The sequence below is a fragment of the Mastigoproctus giganteus genome, chromosome 1 (genome assembly GCF_048544385.1).
Source record: "Mastigoproctus giganteus isolate SK-2022 chromosome 1, ASM4854438v1, whole genome shotgun sequence".
Taxonomy (NCBI): domain Eukaryota; kingdom Metazoa; phylum Arthropoda; class Arachnida; order Uropygi; family Thelyphonidae; genus Mastigoproctus; species Mastigoproctus giganteus.
The window spans coordinates 253,683,561-253,704,306 of NC_143575.1; the positions used below are offsets into that span (position 1 = coordinate 253,683,561).

Genomic DNA, 20,746 nt, shown 5'->3' on the forward strand with positions numbered 1-20,746 from the left:
AACAAATTTTGAATGGACCTTCCTTTTTCCTAAATTTTCATGCAAAATTTGAGGAATCATCTCCTTATTCATATCCAACTCATCAGCCTTCATTCAGAGGGTCAAATGATCTCTTGCCGCAATTTCTGCAACTCCCTCATTTTGCCACTTCTTGGGTCATCACGAATGTCCTCACATCCATCTTTGAACCATTTATGCCATTTAAATACACTGGTATGACAACTTTTCATCATCATAAACAGGTTTTTAACATTTCATACATTCTTTTGCAGATTTTTCCAGTTTAAAACCAAATTTGATATTTGTTCGTTGGTCCATTTCAAAATCATAAAAAATAACATTAACGATACTAACTAACACTTACAACCTGTCAGCCTATTGGACAATCCCTAAAAAAATATATATAAATCTCTAAATATATAAACTCTAAAAGGAAGGGGATGAATCAGATTGGTCCACTTGATATCAATGGTTTGACTGTTGATGATTCTGCTCAGATAGCTAACAAACTGAATGAGTATTTTGCATTTACAGTTATTAAGGGAAGAAAATGGCAGATTGTTTGTTATTTGGTTTTTAGGAGCATTAGCAACTAAGGCCATATTGCTCCGGGGATATGCGGTGGTCATTCCCTGACCTTTCCGCATCCTCCGTATTTGGTGGTCATGGGCTTGGATCCCGGGTCTAATCAAGAAGCGTGTGCTATGCACTGCTGCTCCTGCCCACCTGGCTACGGAGGTGCCGGAAAATGGCAGAAGTTTATCAAACTGTAACAAGGTGCTTAATAATTTTGTAATAACTGAGAGCAAAGTGGAGGAGAAACTGCTGAAGTTAAACATAAGAAAGGCTCCTGGGATGGATGGGTTATATTAAAGGCAGTGGCAAAGGAACTAAGTAAATCCGTAGCCATAATTATGAGAGCATCCTTGGACTCAGGGGAAGTCCCCATGGAGTATTTATGTGCAAATGTATCTCCAATTCACAAAGGGATATCGAAGGGTAACAAGAGGAATTACAGACCAATTAGTTTAACTTCTGTTCTGGGTAAAATAATGGAGTCACTGGTTAAAGATGCATTGCAGGATAATTTAGACAAGAATGCGGCAATAATTCAGACACAGCATGGGTTTGTTAAGGGAAAGTCTTGTCTGACAAATATGATTGGATACTATGATGTAGTTACAAAGGAACTGGATGCAAAAAGTAATTTTGATATCATATACTTGGATTTCAGGAAGCTTTTGACACTGTTGCACATGGAAGACTACCCTACAAATTGGAGCAGAATGGTATTAAGTGTAAGTTGCTACAATGGATAAAAGAGTGGTTGATGAGAGAAGACAGAGAGTGGTAATCAATGGACACTGCTCTTCGTGGACTAATGTTATTAGTAGAGTCCCACAGGGTTGGGTTTTTTGCCCACTGTTGTTTTGTATATTTATCAATGACATTGATGAAGGTATATCAGGCTTAGTGTCAAAGTTTGCAGATGATACGAAGGTTGGCAAGGTTGTTAATGACAGTAAAATGGCAGTGTGCTACTGCAACAGGATCTAGAAAATTTGGGCAGATGGGTAGAAGTAACCCCACAGGAACATATCAACTGTGTTGTACTACATTTAGGGTGGTAGAAAATGAAAAAGAGCTGATAGTAATTGTGCAATCAGATATGAAGTTTTCTGAGAAATGCAGAGAGGCTGCTAGGGCAGGTCATGGGGTTTTGTCAATGATATACAAAAATTTTGCTAGCAGGGAAAAGGAAGTGATTATCCCTTTGTATAAGGCAATTGACAGGCCATGCCTTGAGTACTGTGTACAGATCTGGAGGCCTCATTTTAGGAAGGATGTAGATTTGCTTGAGTGTGTACAGAAAAGGGCAACAAGATTGGTGAGGGGAACTAAATGGTCCTCTCACCAAGAGAGGCTTAAGTTTTGCAAATTGCAGTGGCTGGAGACTAGGCACTTGCAAAGTGATCTGATTGAGGTGTATAAGACTTGAATGGGTTGAGCACGCTGAATTCTGATGGGATTCTTCTGCTTGCTCAGATTAAGAATCTAAGGGAGCATAAATTCAAATTGAGGAAAGACAGCTGTACAATAGATGTGCGGAAATTTGCCTTTAACCAGCGGGTGTTTAATTGCTGGAACAAACTTCCATCTGTCATTGTGGAAGTTCATAGCTTAAATAAATTCAAGGAAGAACTGAACAAACTTTTAGAGGGAATGGTTGTGTGATTTTTTTTTTGGCTGATGCTACGTAAGCTCATATGCTTGCTTTCTTGCATCACATGCCTCTATTACTATTATCTCTGCACCAACATCTGTTGGAGGAAGTTTGAATTACAACAGCACCAGACTGGAAACTTTATTGCCACACCTCATATGCATATAGAAATAAATTTGAACTCACTTTTATTAAGCACAAAAATGGCCCAGACAACCGATGTTGTGATTTATCAATAATAGAGGTATCTGTAGTAGACATGATGTAAAGTAATAAAATTTTAAAACTTTGTTTATAACTACACATAAACAAATAAATAAGTATAAACAAACAGATCAGCAGGATACTTACAACACGAACTGATTCGACATGCTTCTCAGAGATAAAACTTCTGTACAGTAAAATCATGTAGTCTTCTTTGAAAATCTGTTGAGGCTGCAAATATATTTTATATATTATTATTATTATTAAGAAGTGTATTAACTGTATTCTTTAAAGGATCAAAGTAGTACTAGCCTATCAATTAAAGAAGCAGAAACCTGAGACCATACATAGTTGAATAATTTTAGTTTTGTATCCACTAAAGAAATACATACAAAGTATACATCCCTAGCTCACAACTTGAAAATTTGCCATTCAGTTGCATTTATGGATTACACGCCAAATATTATTTTCAGGCTGAGAAACAAGGTATAACAGGAGAATACAAGTAATTTTTCATAATATTTGGTGAACAGAAGCAATATTTTTATCGGCTGATTGTATCCAGTATCTTAGCCTGATGACAGGATTTAGTATATTAATCCAGAAATGTAACTGTGTGTTAATTTTTGAGTTATAAGCTAAGGGTGTATACTTCATTAGTGAACACAATAAAACTGAAATTATTGAACTACATGTAGCCTCAGTTCTTCGGCTTCTCTAATTAATGTATTCTTCACTGTCTTTAACCCATCGATACGTGCAATATCTATAATGCAAAGGATATATAAGGTTGTTCTTTTCACTCCAATAAAAATAAAACAATCATAGTTATAAAAACTTACACAAACACACACAACACTCTTTAAACATACTACTGTGTGGAATATTTTTTATCTCCAACATTTAGGAATATTTCTCATTAACTTTCTTTTTTAATGTAGTCGATATCATAAATACTAGACAAATAAAAATAAAATATATTTATAAAGGCAAGTCTTTTTTTTTTTTTTTTTTTTTAATCCTTTCTAACCCAAGGACCAACCTTTCCACTTCAAGCTTTAAAATTTTGTGAAGCAATTATTAATAAATATTTCTAATTGATTTTTGTGAGGAAGTGGGAAGGGAGGGACAATGGGATTTGTGGCAAGGTGGCAAAACCATTATACTATCACAGGAAAAAACCAGGGAATGACTTTCTCCAAAAAGATTTGTTTCTTTCATAACTATTCTAACATATGCTTATGTTTGTTTGAAAGACTAGTTCCAGTAGCTACAAAAATATTAAAACTTTTTATCCTGGCTGTGTTTTGACAAATCCCATATACAGATTTATTGGTACTAAACTAAATTTCATACTTTTTCCAAAAGTAATCAAGGTTTTGATAGGATTAGATACGAAGTTTTTGTTTCTGTACAAAAAAAAAAAAAAAATTCTTTAGGGCTGCACTTTCATTCGCCTTGCTGATCAAGATATTACCTGTGGTCTGTGCTTGTTAACAGGAGTAACTGTTTTTCACAGATATGGAATATATTTAAATAGAAGGGGGTGCAAGAATAATTGCTGATGCTGTTGTGACAGCATTGGGTGGGCAAAAACTGCTAACCTGGGGGGGGGGGGAGAAACACACACACTAACAGATTAACAGCAGCTAGGCAGAGATGAAAGTGATCCTTGCACTTCTATTGGGACATAATATTAGTATGCAGCCTGGAAAGCAAAGTGTCAGAGATTATAAGGCTTTCTGGGGGGGGGGGGTTCTCATTGGACAAGACAAATACATGGGCTATGATGGATTACTAAGAGCAAAAACAGGTGCATGTGTACTTGCTTGTACACTAATGCTAGGAGAGTACAGTAAACAAATTTGATGAATTCCAAGTAGTGGTCATCAAATATGGACATTGCAGAGATGTTGAAAAGGTGGTACCACTCAGATATAGGAGATGCAAAATTTGAAAATGATGAGTACAGCATGTACAAAAAGAACAAAGTATTCAAAGTACAGCAGAGCGTCAGTTATCCAGAATAATCAATGTCAGACCTCTTCTGGATAATTGAATGTAAGGTAAAATTAAATAAATTCTGTTATAATGTGCTAAGGTAAAAGAAAAAGATTTTAAATACTGTGAAAAAAATGAATTTATTTAATTTAAAAAATAATAATAACTTATACATAAAAATTCACACATTTACATTTGTATGCATATTCGGATATTTTACAGCAAATTTTATGAAGAAAAAATTTTAAGTAATTTTCTTAAATAATATTCAATTGTTTTTTTGTTTTGTTTGTAGTTGTGAATTTTTTTTTGCTGTTAAATCTCTCAAGTTCCTTAATAATATCAATTTGATTATATTAAATTCTTCCTAGTTTTCTGCCCATTTCGCTGCTGTTTCTTTTCGTTGACATTTTATGGTAAAAAAAAAAAAAAAAAAACTGAGAAAAATAATAAATCACACAGTTTCGAGCCGATATTATTCTTACCGAATCTGGAGCTAAACTAAACATAATATGAAATGAAGAGAACAAAATACGCCATGGAAAATTGGATTCACGAAAGCAAATGACTAAATTCTATCACTCATGGTTTCCGAGAAACCCAATAGTCATAAACCAACATTTCACCAGATATACGACATAAAAAAAACTAAACAGAAATACTTTTGTAGCACAATAAACATTTGTCTCAAATACTACCATTAATTTAAAAAAAAAAAAAATCAGCCTTTCAAATTATTCTTGATAACTGACTTCCGGACAACCGACGTTCTACTGTATTTTTGTTTTTCAGGTGGGGTCCAGGATTTCCCCTGTAAGGCATGTGCCAAAGCAGGCGGTGTGAGAGTGTGTGTGTGTGTCATGTGTGGTTCTGTTGTACAAAAAGGACAACAGACACAAGGGATAGAGAAGGGTTATGCTCTTTTGCTTAAGAAATATATAGAATCTATATCACTTCACCCAGTTGCTGCAAGTAGCCAGTATAATGCTGAGTTGAGTTAGTTTGGCATGAGGTAAGCACTGGGAAAACAAAAATGAGAGTAGGAGTAAGTTATAGTCTAAGTGATCATGATGAGCAAGACAAATAACTGTATGGACAAAAATATTGGGCTAGTAAATCAGAATGTCTTATAAAGAGAAATTTTAACTTTCCAGATATTGAGTGGAACTTGTGGATTGGTTGCTCACACAAGTAGCAACACTTTTCTGGATTTAATAGATGACTGTTTTCTACACCAGTATGTTAGGGAGGCAATGAGAGAAAGGCACTATTTTTTATCTGGTTATCATCAGTGACCTTTCATGCATTAAGAATCTCCAGATAAAGCTAGGAAGCAGTGACCATAATGTATTGTGGGGTTTACTTGAGGTTCAGGTCAAAGGTTTACTTTACTCTTGACAGTAGTTATATGTTGTTGTCTGTCTGTTATTTGGTTTTTAGGAGCATTAGCAACTAAGGCCACATTGCTCCAGGATATGCGGTGGTCATTTCCTGACCTTTCCGCATCCTCCGTATTTGGTGGTGATGGGCTCGAACCCCAGTCTAATCAAGAAAGGTGTGCTACGCACTGCTGCTCCTTCCCACCTGGCTACGGAGGCGCCTCAGTAGTTATATAAAGTATAACTACTGTCAAGGGTAAAGGGTAGTAAATTTTTTTTCATGGGATCAACTGATGGCATTACCAATTGCAATTTGTAAATGGAAAGCAATCAAGGAAGTAATCATAGACACTACCAAGCTTTTTACACCAACTAAGAGGTATTGGTCAAGGTTTAGACCTAAATGGATATCAGATGAACTGATGAGACTAGTAGCTGAGAAAAATGCATGGGATGATTATAAATTATAGTCATAATTTATAATCATCCCATGATCATAAATCATCCCATTTATAATCATCATAAATAGTGCTGAACTTGTTGGCAACTTAAATATTTTGCATCTACATTCACACACAAAGAAGTTTTCAGGAATGGGAATACTGGAAGTATATCAAGTTATAACTGAGAGCTAAATGATTTTGTGACACCTCAGAAACAAGTAAGTAATAAATATGAAACAAATAACTGAGAAGAAAGTGGAAGAGAAATTATTGAATTATTGATTTATTGAATTAGTTAAAATCTTGAGACCAAGCAGAATGCTGATGTCACACGAGACTTATGATTGATTGTGTGGGAGAATTCACGCCAGTGGCATGCATCCTCTGTAGTCTCCATGACACCAGCAGTCATGCTGCAAGATGACATCGGCATTCTGCTTGGTGTCACCAATCCTAGATAGCATAATTTCTAGACCTAAAGAGGAGCTAGAGTTTCTAGATAACTAAATGATGCTAAAAGTACATACTACAATCAGCAGAATAGAAGATCGTATAAAGTACATTCTAGCAAATGGTATTTCTGCCAATCTTATTTTTTTATAGAAAGCAATACTCCTTTTTCACACTAAAATAGTAGAGTGAATGGAAATGTAAGTACTTGCCTGCATGCATATTTTTTTTTTTCTGTAAAATTCATAATTCTTAGTTTTAAGTTTCAAGAATTAGTTTTAAATAAGAATTGAAATTTCACTAACATAACTACTTTTTCAAAAACTAAAGGAATATTACTTTCTATAAAAAAATTACTCAAAACATTTTTTTATCTTTCAAATAACTCAATACACCCAAATTAGCCCTTTCAAAATTAGTTAGTTTCCTCTTCTTAAAAAGTAAACTCCTTATTTACAAAGCATTCTTTTATATATATATATATATATATTTTTTTTTTTATTTATTTATTTATTTATTTTATTATTTTTTTTCCACTTTTTATTTTGTTAAGCAAAGCAAAAAAAAAAAAAAAAAAAAAGATTTCAATCAAGTGTTACTTACGGACTTGGAACTAACAAGGTTTCCCAAACTCTGAATGGTTTTAGAAATCAGTGTTAATGTCCTATTTGTCTGAGCATCCTAAACAAAAACAATAAAAGTATAAGATTTGTTTAATAGCTAGAATGATGTCAAACAGATGGATAATAAATTAAACAATTACAGTTTTACTTTAGATATACACAGATCTTTCATGATAAGTTATAAATTACTATATTATACTGTGCTCACCACGGGATCATGGCTAAGATCAAACAACTTTGGACCAAGGATAGCAGGAGCAAAGAACCTCAAGAAGATAAACCCTGATATAACAGAATAACGAACTTCACCATTGGCTGAAAAGTAACTGGTAGCCAACTCTTTTAGTATTGAAAAAACTTCACACATTGGCTGGGGACATAATAGTGCTGAATTTGTTACTGCACAAAATGTACGTTCAACATACTCCATCAAATTGACCTAAAAGAAAATATTTAAGTTATTAAGTTAAATACTCCCTTTTATTATTAAATAAATTAGTAATATTTATTAAAATTAATATCATTTTCATATAACAGAAAATAATTTTTTTATTTTCACATAATGAAGATTTCTAGGAGAATATGTGCCAAAATTATAAAATTTAAGAGACAGTCTCTATGAAATTTCTCTAAGAAATAGATTTCATTTGTAGAACTACTGTGACAGGCACAATTTGGCCTTTGTTGCCCTTGTGCCAATAAACCCCCATTAAAACAAACCAGCCAGCCAAAGAAATAGAACTGCAGTCTACTGATGTTCAAAAGTTTGCAATTTTAGTTTCTTTCTTAAGAGTTTCAGATAAGTATATGTTTAGGGGCAGTATATATTAATAGTTCCCTAAATTTCTTACATGCAGTTTTTATGGGTTGTACTTTGTCACTTTCAATGTCCACTTGAAGATGCAAATTATTTTTATGACTCTGAAGCTGCCCGACACTGAACAATAAAAGTAAAAGGCTACTTTTATTCTTTAAAAAAAGTATAAAAAACATCTTGTTCAATTAAAAAAAAAAATTCTCTTTCATTATTTTGTTTATTTTTTTCTCTTTTTTTTTTATTATTTTTTTTTTTTTAATGGAAGGAATATTACCAAGCAATTCTGTAGGCTGCTTCAGCAACTTCTTAGTGCCAAGTTTCTCATTTACAAATTTAGATCAACAGCCCAAGGGATAAAAGAATAAAATAACGTAGTTAATAAAAATAAGTTAATCATGTAGAAAAGATATCAAAAAGTAGATGGCCGTGCTGCCAATGCATTCTCCCTTTATCTCTGCTTGAATTTTGACATTTCATGTTTGGTTAGATTTATTAACCAAAAACCAGAAAAATGCAAAAAACCAGCAATCTTCAGATCTTGAGGTTGCTGAATTTTGGAACATTATACCCGTATTTCCACTTATAAGGAAACTATTAGACTGCACCATAAATACTGTATACAGGTGTGGATGCCACACCTAAATTGAAATTGGCAAAAGGGCCAATATGAAGGGAAATTTCAAATATGTGGTTACTTGAATATACAGAACTTGGTGGTAATTAGGTACATTGGAGGGAATCTCTAAGTTTTATAAGGCCATAAGAGAAAACAGTAAAATGAATGAAGAAGAAATTTTGAAAATATCAACTGATGCTAGAACAAAGGAACATATATTCAAAATTAAAACTGGGGAGGAAGAATTATAAACGAGGCTGTAAGAGTTATTAATCACTAGAATAAGTTGCTCTGTGACTAGTAGATGTGGCTAATAGTTTGGGGAAATTCAAAGGCCTGCTGGATAGGTGCCTAAAGGAAAAGAAAAGCACGTAGCACAAGCTTCTGGCTTCCTTATATGACTAATACTGTGTAATAATCAATGAGAGGGTCTCTCAAACATCAATATGTGTAGTCAAAGGTGGTATGCTTGCTTGTTATTTGGTTTTTAGGAGCATTAGCAACTAAGGCCATATTGCTCCAGGATATGCAGTGGTCATTCCCTGACCTTTCCGCATCCTCCATATTTGGTGGTGACGGGCTCGAACCCCGGTCTAATCAAGAAGTGTGTGCTACGCACTGCTGCTCCTTCCCACCTGGCTACAGAGGCACTGTCTCCATTATTTTCATTCTTTTATTCAAAAATTCCAAAATTTATCATTTGCAGATGATGTTATTTGTACCACTCAGTCTTCCACAAGGAAACAAGCTACAAAGAATGCCAGCCTTTTAAACAATACATTACCCATCTTTGTGATGGGTAACAATCATAACTTATAAGATAGGTAACAATCATTATAACTTGCCAAATAACTTAATAATTGATGATTATAATTAAACATTAGTCATGAGGAACATATTTTAAATTACAAGCTTTATCAGAGAAAATTATATTACTAATGAATAAATCATAACAAGGGCCATTATTTATGAGACAATACATACTGAAACAAACACTAAAAAATAAGTGAAGGTGAAATTTTGAAAGTATTAATAACTACACTTTGTTTCTCCTATCATTACAGGTGATGAATCATTGACACTATGCTTTCATAATCTGTTGGACCTACCTGGATAAACAAGTTACTCACATCAGTACATAAAACATACGAGCCACACAAGTGTGACAGGACAAGTTCTTGTCCAGTCACATCAGGCTGAGTTGCCTGATTTCAAGAGTGGTGTTTTATTGTCAGATATTACATTCCTGGCTTGTCAATTCTTGCTAACAGCCTGCACCATACAAAGTCAACTATCAGTACTGTTATTCTGAAATGGAAGCACGACAGTAGCATAACTATCTAGCGATGCATGGGAAGGCCACAGAAGCTCACTGCATGTAACCAGAGGGTACTTGAAAGGATAGTACAACAGTCTCATCAATATTCCTGAAAAACATCAACCAGGAGTTGAAGGCATCAATGGGAGCTGAAGTCTGTATGAATACACTCTGTACAGAGCAGTTTCAGTTTTCATAGGAGAGCAATAGAGGCACATTAGTAAAACCACCAATATCAATCAGTGGTCTCATACTGTACAGTGCAAATGCTTAATTGGTACAGAGAGCAGTGAAAATCAGTTGTAGGGAGAGATGAACCTACCTAAGTTCCATTCCAATCATATGGGTGGGTGTGGATATGCAGGATGCCTGAAGAATGTATGCTGCTGGAGTGCACAATGCTAACAGTAAAGTTCAGACAATATGGGGTTTTGATGTGGATCTGTTTCTTGAGGTAATGCCTAGAACCTTTGATGGTTTTATGACGAATCACAAATGCTGATGCCTATTTTAATATTTTGGATATTCCATTCCCCCACAATGTGGCATTTCTTTGGTACAGACCAATGGATAACATTCCATGCCACTGGTGCTGTTCAGGAACAGCTCATTGACATAAATATACAAAAGTTGGAATGGCCAGCACAGAGTCCAAATATGAACCCTATAAAATTGCTATAGGAAGAACTGGAATGTTGGGTAAAGGTGAGACCAACGTAGCACACATAGGTAGCTAAATTGAACACTATTCTACAAGAGGAATGGAGGACTACACCCATCGCAGTCCCTAACATTCATTGATATAATGCCTACACAGGAGGGTGGAGAACGTCACAGTGGCTAAAGGAGGACTGACATGCTATTGAAATGGGTGGCCTTGACATCAATGTGAAACCAATGTGAGTCTGGATAATTTTTAGAGGGTAGGGTACCTGAAATATGGACAGCTTAAATTATATATATTGTAAAAAAAATTTAAACTTCTTACCTGGAGCAAAATAGAATCACTGCTACAAATCAAATAATGACTAAATTAATATGAGTGAAATTAACAGCTACAAACTGCATGGTTAAACTTAAAAGAAATTACCTTGACAACAGATCCAAAGATTACTGATGATAAGATTGAATTTCCTTTGGTAACTCATTCTGAGTGGAAAGTGTCTGTGACTCTTTTATTCTTCGGGGGGGGGGGGGAAGAGAGAGAGAGAGAGAGAGTGTCAAACTGACTCAACCCTGTGATGACTCATCTAGTTGTCTGCAGCTTTCTTGTTCTTCTGGATATTCGTGTAAGAAGCAGGACAATCATTTAATAGTAAACTGAGATAAGAATATGACCTTTCTGCTTCTGAGCCTTAGGAATAACATCAAGAGTGCTGACTGCAGTTAGTTTCACCTTGGGTCAGGTGTGCCTATTGCTTGCTATATTATGGGGTGTGATCAAAAAGGTCAGGAACTGACTTTGTATCTTGAAATTACAGTGTCATAGTGAGTTGTAACTTGTCACAGCACATGCAGTGACTCAACTACACATAGTAATGCATTTGAATCACCCATTTATCTCCAGTCAATCTGGATTAGCATGCATCAAGCAGGTGTTTTGTCACCTTTAATCAACTTTAACACAAGATTTAGGATTGTGATGTGTTTCATCCAAGTTTATACCTCTCATCCTCACTGATCATAACAAAAAATGGCAAGTTCTCTCCTATCAGCAAGTTGACAAAGATTCCGACCCACACTTTGTTTCTCCCATCATTACTGGTGATGAATTGTGGACATATAGCTATGACCAGGAAGCAAAACCCAGTCCTTTCAATGGAAGACCCCATCTTTATTCTTTATGAATTTGATTCACTGACCATTTGGTCAGTGAATCATGAATACTAATAAAACAGTTCTATTACATAAATCCATTTGAAGAAAAGAGCCAGAAAAGTGGGCTTCAGGAAATTTGCACTTGCATCATGACAACATGCCTGCACACTGTTTTCTATACAGGAATTTCTTGTGAAGCACTCCATCACTGTTGCCCCATCACACTCACTAGATTTATCCTGTCTTTCCATCCCCCAAAACTTAAAACACTCTTGAAAGATCAGATTTTAAAAAACTAAGGAAATTATTCAAAATGTGACACAGGAACTATTAGCAATTCCAAGAGCAATTCCTAATAGTGACAAAATTTGTCACTACCAAAGTGCTTTTTGGAATTTGCAGAAGCATTGAAATCTACATATGAATCTCCTTCAAAGGCAATCCAAGGAGATCTATTCAAAGTTTCATCATTTCCCAAATACCAGCTCAGTCCCTAAACATTTTTCTCCTGCCTCATATTTTATTTTCTTTTGAATTTAATTCCTGCCAAGATCTCATCTTTAAAGAGAACTCAGTATTGCTGACTGAACCTAGTTCTAAGAGTCCATTGACAATTTGTTGATGCTAATCCACAAGCACAAAAAAAAAAAAAAAATAAAAATAAAAAAATATTCCAAATACTTACCATATTTACTTCCAGACATTCTCCATCTTTCAGCTTCAATGGATCAATTTCACAAGTTTTGTGTTCTGAAATTATCTGCAGATATGCGTATAATATAAATAAATGCAATACTTGTCTAATAATGTAATATAATAATATTATAGAATTACTTTAGGATACAAAAATAAAATAAATTACATGTAAAAATAACAGCCATTATAAAAATTACAACAAAAACAATTTATTTATTTTTATTTGAAGGTTAGTAACAGCATAAGGAATCAAAAATAGCAACTAAAGTCAATAATTTTAAATTTTTGTACAAATTATTACCAACAGGACTTATAATATTAACATTCTTTAATATCTGTAAAAGGGAAACCAAAGGTATTTGCAAAAACCAAAAAAACATTGAAAAAATGGATAAATTTGACATTGAAGGTACAAGAAATTTTTATATATATATATATATATATATATACACCACTGGTGTTCAAAGAAAGTGCATCACGTAGGAATTTCACATTTCTAACCCTTTTTCGCGATGATATGTTACATTAATGACTAGCATCACAAATAGAAATATAAACAAAAGATATTTATTAATAGTTAAGGGAAAGCTAAGTAATGTTTGACAGGTGCTCTCAAAATATTCCAAAATGAGCATTTGCAATTATGGCTGAAATGTTATCAGAAGCCGTCAATTTGCTTCAGTTTATCATTTTAAAGGGAAAACAAAATGAAAGGTTCACCAGGTGCAAACTAATATTTAGTTGAACCATTTCTAACCCTTTTTCGCGATGGTATGTTACATTAATGACTAGCATCACAAATAGAAATATAAACAAAAGATATTTATTAATAGTTAAGGGAAAGCTAAGTAATGTTTGACAGGTGCTCTCAAAATATTCCAAAATGAGCATTTGCAATTATGGCTGCAATGTTATCAGAAGCCCTCAATTTGCTTCAGTTTATCATTTTAAATGGAAAACAAAATGAAAGGTTCACCAGGTGCAAACTAATATTTAGTTGAACCACATTGGGAACTGATGACAGAAGCACACCATCAATTTGTGAAGATAATCAACTGATAGTTTGTGGTTCCAAACACGAATTATGGCTTCCAAAGTTCACGAAGGGTTTTTGGTTTCTTTCTGGCAACTGCAGATTCCACACAATGCCAACAGTTCTCTATAGGATTCAGGTCTGGGCTGTTTCCTGGCCTGCTAAGAGTTGTAATGGACCATTCTCCCAACCATTTTTTCAACTGTAACAAATGTAAACACATTTGTTACAGTTGTTGAACCTCTAATGCAGAAATGAAGCTAAAGTAACTACGGAAGTAGATAGTGACTGGAGGGAGTCTGAGTAGTGTGTATGCAGGGGATACTTTTGAGACCACATTATTTCAAGGATCTGGGTATATTCTTACCATGTGTATGCCATATCCAAAAATTTCATTACTTCATGCAGCATGTCCTCCTCACTTTTTCTTACTATTGAATACACCTGGAATTGTCAAACTAATCTTATCTGCTTATGAGTAAGCTTATCTGCGAAAAGATCTAAACCACCCAAACACTTTCTAGTTCATTTCACAAATATATGTGGTCTCAGTTCTGATCTCAACGATGTCCATTTCCACTTACAGTCTGCCAAACCCCATGTACTTTTTCCGACAGAATCTCAGTTATCAGTTGATTCAACTACTGCTCATCTCAGTTGTCCAAATTATTCACTGTATGATTCCTTTCACCTCAAAGGTGGTACTTATGAATATGTCCATTCCGATATTCCCTGTCAGACTTGGTAATTTGGAATCTCCTCTTTTCGATCTTCTCTGGCTTAAAATCACTCTACCTCATTCTGTCAAATTCATCTGTTGTCTCTACCATTCTTCCAATTCTGCTAATCACTTGGAGCTCTTTGATTTCCTCTCTTTGCAACTTGACTTTCTCCAGTCCAACTTTCCTAACAGCAAGGTAATTTTCCTTGGTGATTTTAATGTTCACAACTCCAGCTGGCTTCCATTTTCTAGTCACATAGACTCAGCTGGTCGAGATGCTGAGGTTTTGCAATTACTAATGACCTCACACAGATTGTTCATTTAACTATCAGAATATCGGACAATCCTAACCATACAGCAAATACGCTTGATCTTTTTCTCAGGAACAACCCTTCTAAGTACATGGTTGAAGTGAGTGATACTTTAGGAACCTCAGATCACAACTTGGTGAATGTCTCTTTTCCGATGGAGCCTTTATCTCATGGCTATTCCCAACCTCATGTTTGGCATTACAAGAAGAATGCAAAATGGGAAGACCTGTGAGATTTCTTTTCTTCTTTTCCTTGGTCAGATTACTGTTTCAAAACTTCTGATGTCAATGTTAGCTCATGTCAGTGAAATTATTGTTGTAGGAATGGAATCCTTTATTCCATACTCCACTTTAAAATCTCGTCCTTTATATAAACCTTGGTTTTTCAATTAATGTGCTAAGGCTGTTCAAGAGAAGAATGTTCCATATCATAATTGGATTCTTTCCAATTCTTCAGTTTCATTTTCTGCCTACACCAAAGCTTGCAACAATTGTAAAGCAGTTATTAGTCAGTCCAAACTAGATTTCAAACAGGCTAAGAGTAGAAAACTTGTTTCTTGCTATAATGGTAACCAAGATTTCTGGTCTACTGCCAAAGCTATTGGCAACTTTTGCCCATCTCTGCTCCCACGTCTGTCAAAACCAGATGGGTCTGTTGTCACTTCAGCGAAGGAAAAAGCTGACCTGCTAGCATCTCATTTTTCTTCCAACCCTTGTATTAATGATCTTGGTAAAACACCTCCCACCATTCCTAATATGCTCCATTCAATACCTCCTGTGGTCTTCCATCAAAAGGATGTCAGAAGGATTTTGATGAAACTTGATGCTGAGAAAGCTCCAGGTCTTGATGGTATTTCTCCACTTGTTCTCAAAACCTGCACTCCTGAACTTTCTCCTGTTCTTTACCGCCTATTTTCACACTTTCTTATTCCAAAGATGTTTTTCCTTTGCTAATATCCAATCAGTTCCTAAAAAGGGTGAAAAATCCCTCCCATCCAATTATCGTCCCATTGAAATTACGTCTACTGTTTCTAAAGTAATGGAGAAATAAATTAACTGCCAACTCTTAAACCATCTAGAAACCTTCCGTCTGATCAACAATTGCCAATATGGATTCTGTCAGTGTCGATCTACTGGTGATATTCTGGCTTATGTTACCCATTTGTGGACAAATTCAATGGAAAAGTTCAGTGAAACACAAGCAGTTGACATCTCAAAGGCTTTCAACTGTGTTTGGCATAAAAGTCTTCTAAACAAGCTTCCATCTTATGATTTGCCAACTGCTTTTTGTAATTGGTTATCCAGTTCTCTCTCCGATCGCTCACTGAGGGTGATGGTAGATGGCTCTGTCTTCTAACTTCTCCACTAATGCTGGTGTCCCCTAGGTTCAGTTCTTTCCCCAACTCTTCCTCTTGTATATTAATGACTTTCTTCCATTGACCGGAAATACTATCCATAGTTTTGCTTATGATAGTACATTGCATTCCACTTTCCAGTTTGAGAACCTTGCCTGCTCAATTAGCTTCAACTTCTCAAATATCCGATTTTCTACCAATTCCTTAAATGCTGATCTCCAGGTAATTTTCCAGTGGGGCAAAGACAACTTAGTTGATTTCAATCCTTCTAAAACTCAGTCCTGTCTTATATCTTACAAAAAGGATTCTTCTGCTCCTATGCTTATCTTTGGTGACACTCCGATTTCTCGGCAAGGTGATATATCTCTTTTGGGGATTACCCTGACTTGTAATCTCTCTCGGCACAAGCACATTACAAATGTTGCTTCCTCTGCATCTAAAAAACTTGGTTTTCTCTTTCACTCTTGCCATTACTTTTCTTCCAAACAGCTGTTCACTCTGTACAAATTGCAAATCCACCCTACCATAGAATATTGTTCCCACATCTGGGGCAGTGCTCCCAAAACCTCTCTCAGGCTTCTAGATTCCATTCAGAAGAGGGCACAATTAAGTTAATTAATGACTCATCTCTAACAGAGTCTCTGTCTCATAGACGTACTGTTTTTTCTGCTGCATGCCCTTTCTACAGATACTTCCATGGGCACTGTTCTTCTGAATTGGCTTTTATAATTAGTGCTCTCTCTTTCAAAACAGTCCAAACACGTCGCCACCAGCCAACATCCATTTACTGTCCGACTTCAAACTCACAGAACCAATTCTTTATCTTCCTTGTTTATTCATTCAACTGCCATTTTCTGAACAACCTGGCAAAAAAGCAGTAAAGTGACCTTTCAATACAGCCTACAGGAGTTCAAGTCTAATGTCAACAAATATCTTCTTTCGTCTTCCCAAGTATAGTACTTGGTACCAAGTATGGTACCAAGTACTATAGGTTCTAATACCTCCCGTGTTTGGGGTTTTCATAAAAAAAAACTACAGAAATGCCTACTTACATTTTCACCCGATGACAAGGAGCAAAGTTGTCCTGAAAGATGCAGTTACTTGGCAGGTTGAAATGGTCTCTAATGGGTGGCAGCAATTTGCCTTCCAATATAGCCAGGTATCCACTGGCAGCCAGATGGAACCTTTTATAACCTGCAGGTGACCTACTCCACGATACGAAATGCACCCCCATATCATTTTGCTAGTAGGGAATTTCACCATAGATACCATACAGTCTGTATGGTATTCTTCACCACGTCTATGGTGAATCATTTGTCTCCCATCAGAGCCATGGAGGTTGAATTTCTTCTCATCTAAGAAAATAACTGACTTCTACTTCGGGGGTCCATTTGACATGCTCCTTACACAAAATTAATCGGGCCTTTTCATTTTTTGTGTGAGGAGGGGCTTCTTAGGACGATGGGCTACAAGTCCATTTTTGAAGAGGCATCTTCTGACTGTTATTGCATTTGCTACCACTCCTGTATGTTCTTCCCATTCTCTTTTAGCTCAGACGAAGAAGCTTTACGGTTTTTAAGGCATAAGCACTTCAAAACGCGGTCCTGTTTTAGCATAGAGACCCGTTTGCATCCGGCTTCTTTTTTCCTATCAGGAGAACCAGTATTCTTGAGTTTGGAAAGAAATCTACTCACTGTCGACTGATTACAAGACACTCTATAAGCAATATGATGGGAAGAACATCCTTCCTCGTGTAAAGCAACAATAGCACTCTTTCTTCGTGGCGTCAACTGCACGTAATTCGCCATCCTGACACAGGCAAGGAATGACTGTGACTCTTGCAGAGAGTGCTTATATAGCTGAAAGTAACAGCTGATTCAATATTACATCATCACCTATGCGTGTCAATCTTATTGGATGCAATCTGTAAGAAATATTGCCATATACTTATGTTATTCGGACAACAATTACAATTTTAAGGGATGATGCACTTTCTATGAACACCAGTGTATATATATTCTCACACACACGGGCGCCTCCGTAGCCAGGTGGGAAGGAGCAGCGGTGCGTAGCACACGCTTCTTGATTAGACCGGGGTTCGAGCCCGTCACCACCAAATACGGAAGATGCGGAAAGGTCAGGAAATGACCACCGCATCTCCCGGAGCAATATGGCCTTAGTTGCTAATGCTCCTAAAAAAAAACCAAATAACAAACAAATAATAACAAATTCTCACACACACAGGCATTCAATAATGTAGTTCTTGCATTATTGAATGAGTCATTTCTAATGCTGATTCAGAGTCCCCACAGGTTATAATAATAGTTACTGCCAGAAAGCAATATTAACAGCTTCTGTTAATATGTTAATGTGTCTCCAGTGCTGAGTCCCATATGCACTGGCAAAAAGCACCAACCCACACACATTTTTTCCAAGTGGTACCATACTGTTGCCTATAGTTGTCATACTTCCACAAATACTGATTGATAGCTGATGCCTTGAAGATCTTAATTATTGCATTGGGAGAATCTGTTTGGTGATGAAGTGATGTGATTTTATCCTGTTGAGGTTAGAACAGGGGTGTGACTTGCTCCTAAACAACCTTATAGTGATTCTACAGCCTATATATTCTCAAATGTTAATATGATCCTGAAACTGGGTACTTAAATTAATAAACATTAAGTTGCCAATTCTGATTCTATGGGAATGTACACATGTTCGAGATGTATATGTGTGATTAGTATACAGTTAAGGTTGCTGCACAATGATAATTTTGAGACAAACTAATGGATGGTTTTAAGACCATCTATTAGAAGTAAAGACCCAGTCCTTTCGAAGAATAAAGATGGAAGACCATCTTTATTCTTTATCCCATATGGTCAGTGAATCATGAATACCACAAAACTAGTATTCGTGATTCACTCCAACCAACCAGCTCAGTCCCCAGGTTACAGATAAGAGTATGACCTCTAGACATAGAGGTTGGCTGCAAAATGAGTCAAGCTCTCCTCTGATGAAAAAGCAGTCACAGACAGAGTGCAGCAGTGATGTTATTTCTATAATAAAACACCTGCTGAACCCTGTCAAAGCACTATGATGTGATAGGTGCATGTCACCACTAAATAAGCATGTTCCCACCAAGGATGGCAAGACTCCAAGACTCCCCATCACTGGGTGATAGACCAATGAAGGTGTACTCCCACAGCTTGTGCCTGTGAAGTGCACTGAGAACAAACAGAAGACTATCATCTAATCCAGTGGTCCCCAACTTATGACTTGCAGGTCAGTTAGTGACCTGCAAGAACATTTTATTGACCCACATGAGAAAGTCTGTTTTTTTATTTCATAGATTATTACAGTGCATATATATATAATTTGCACAAATTCTATAATATCATAATATATGATTGTTAAATAAAGATAATCTGTTAAATTAATCTGTACATTTACACAAATTATCTGTATATTTGTGTAAATTATATGTACATTTAACAAATTGACAAATACTGACCCACTATAAAAAAATGTTGCCAAAACCACTGGTATAATCCAAGATGTTCATATTTTCTGTCAAAATCATGTAAATTTATGTTAATGTAAAAGTTAGTTTTTGCATGTCCATCCATTCATTTAATGTTAGAATTGATTTATGCACTTGATAGCACTGAATAAAATTTCATATGCTGATAAATTATGTTCTGTTAAATTAATTAATATTCTGATGTAAATTGTTTTGTTACAAATACATATTCCATTTGATATGGCAAGATATTTAAGTTTCAACAGATGATTTTTGAGTATATTTTAAAATTGTCTGGTTGTTGCTGATCAGGTATTTTACTTGTGAAAGCATTTTTCCTTTCTGTTAAAGAGATACTGTGCACACTGAAAATTTATTAAATATCTCAATGAGAGTTTTCATGCAGAAGTTTTCTTCTGCACACCAATTGGCTGCTCATTTAGATTCAATACATTTATTTGCTGTTGAACACAAGGTTGCTAACTGAGGCTACCTGTTGTCTGATGAGGGATTCACCTTCTAGGCAATGTTATTCAATTAAAAATTACATTAGCAACTTGACTTCGACATGCAAGTACATATAGTCATTTCTACAGTGCAAGTATAAAAATGACTATATGTATCTGTCAGTGGAGAGACAAGGGTGTCCCCCACACAGTAAAAACAAATACAGTCAAACTTGGTTAAAGTGACATTGGAAATAACATTATAATTAAGCCAGTTAGGAAAAATATCCATATAAAATATGATATGCTATTTTTAGTTTAGTTACAATGCAATTTAAAAACTGCATACCTTGGCTATAATATCAAATTTTCCAGCAAATGGATAAGCACTATGCATTTCCCATAGTGCTTATCCCTTTAATTTATTCCTTTATTTTACAGTTACCGTTTGCATCTTGCATGGTGGAGTATTTCAATAGTATCAAGCATTAAGAACCCTGTCTACTTTTAATTCAATTATTTCTGATCTTTCTTTTAAAAGTTTACGTTGAAGTGGTAAGTGTATGCATCACCCTTATGTAGGTTATTTGTTATTTAGTTTTTTTAGGAGCATTAGCAACTAAGGCCATATTGCTCCGGGATATGCGGTGGTCATTCCCTGACCTTTCCGCATCCTCCGTATTTGGTGGTGATGGGCTCGAACCCCGGTCTAATCAAGAAGCGTGTGCTATGCACTGCTGCTCCTTCCCACCTGGCTACAGAGGCGGCCCCC

The 20,746-nt window shown here is 35.6% G+C and overlaps 1 protein-coding gene across 1 annotated transcript in view; it reads right to left on the minus strand.

Moving 5' to 3' along the window:
• RasGAP1 (Ras GTPase activating protein 1) overlaps window positions 1-20,746 on the minus strand; it is a 155,947-nt gene that overhangs the window by 69,785 nt on the left and 65,416 nt on the right. The window contains exons 11-14 of the mRNA XM_090385731.1: window positions 12,579-12,653; window positions 7,533-7,763; window positions 7,305-7,382; window positions 2,576-2,659 (exon numbers count right to left, since the gene is read on the minus strand). Of these exons, the coding sequence (XP_090241857.1) occupies window positions 2,576-2,659; window positions 7,305-7,382; window positions 7,533-7,763; window positions 12,579-12,653 (468 nt within the window). The remainder of the gene's footprint in view (window positions 1-2,575; window positions 2,660-7,304; window positions 7,383-7,532; window positions 7,764-12,578; window positions 12,654-20,746) is intronic.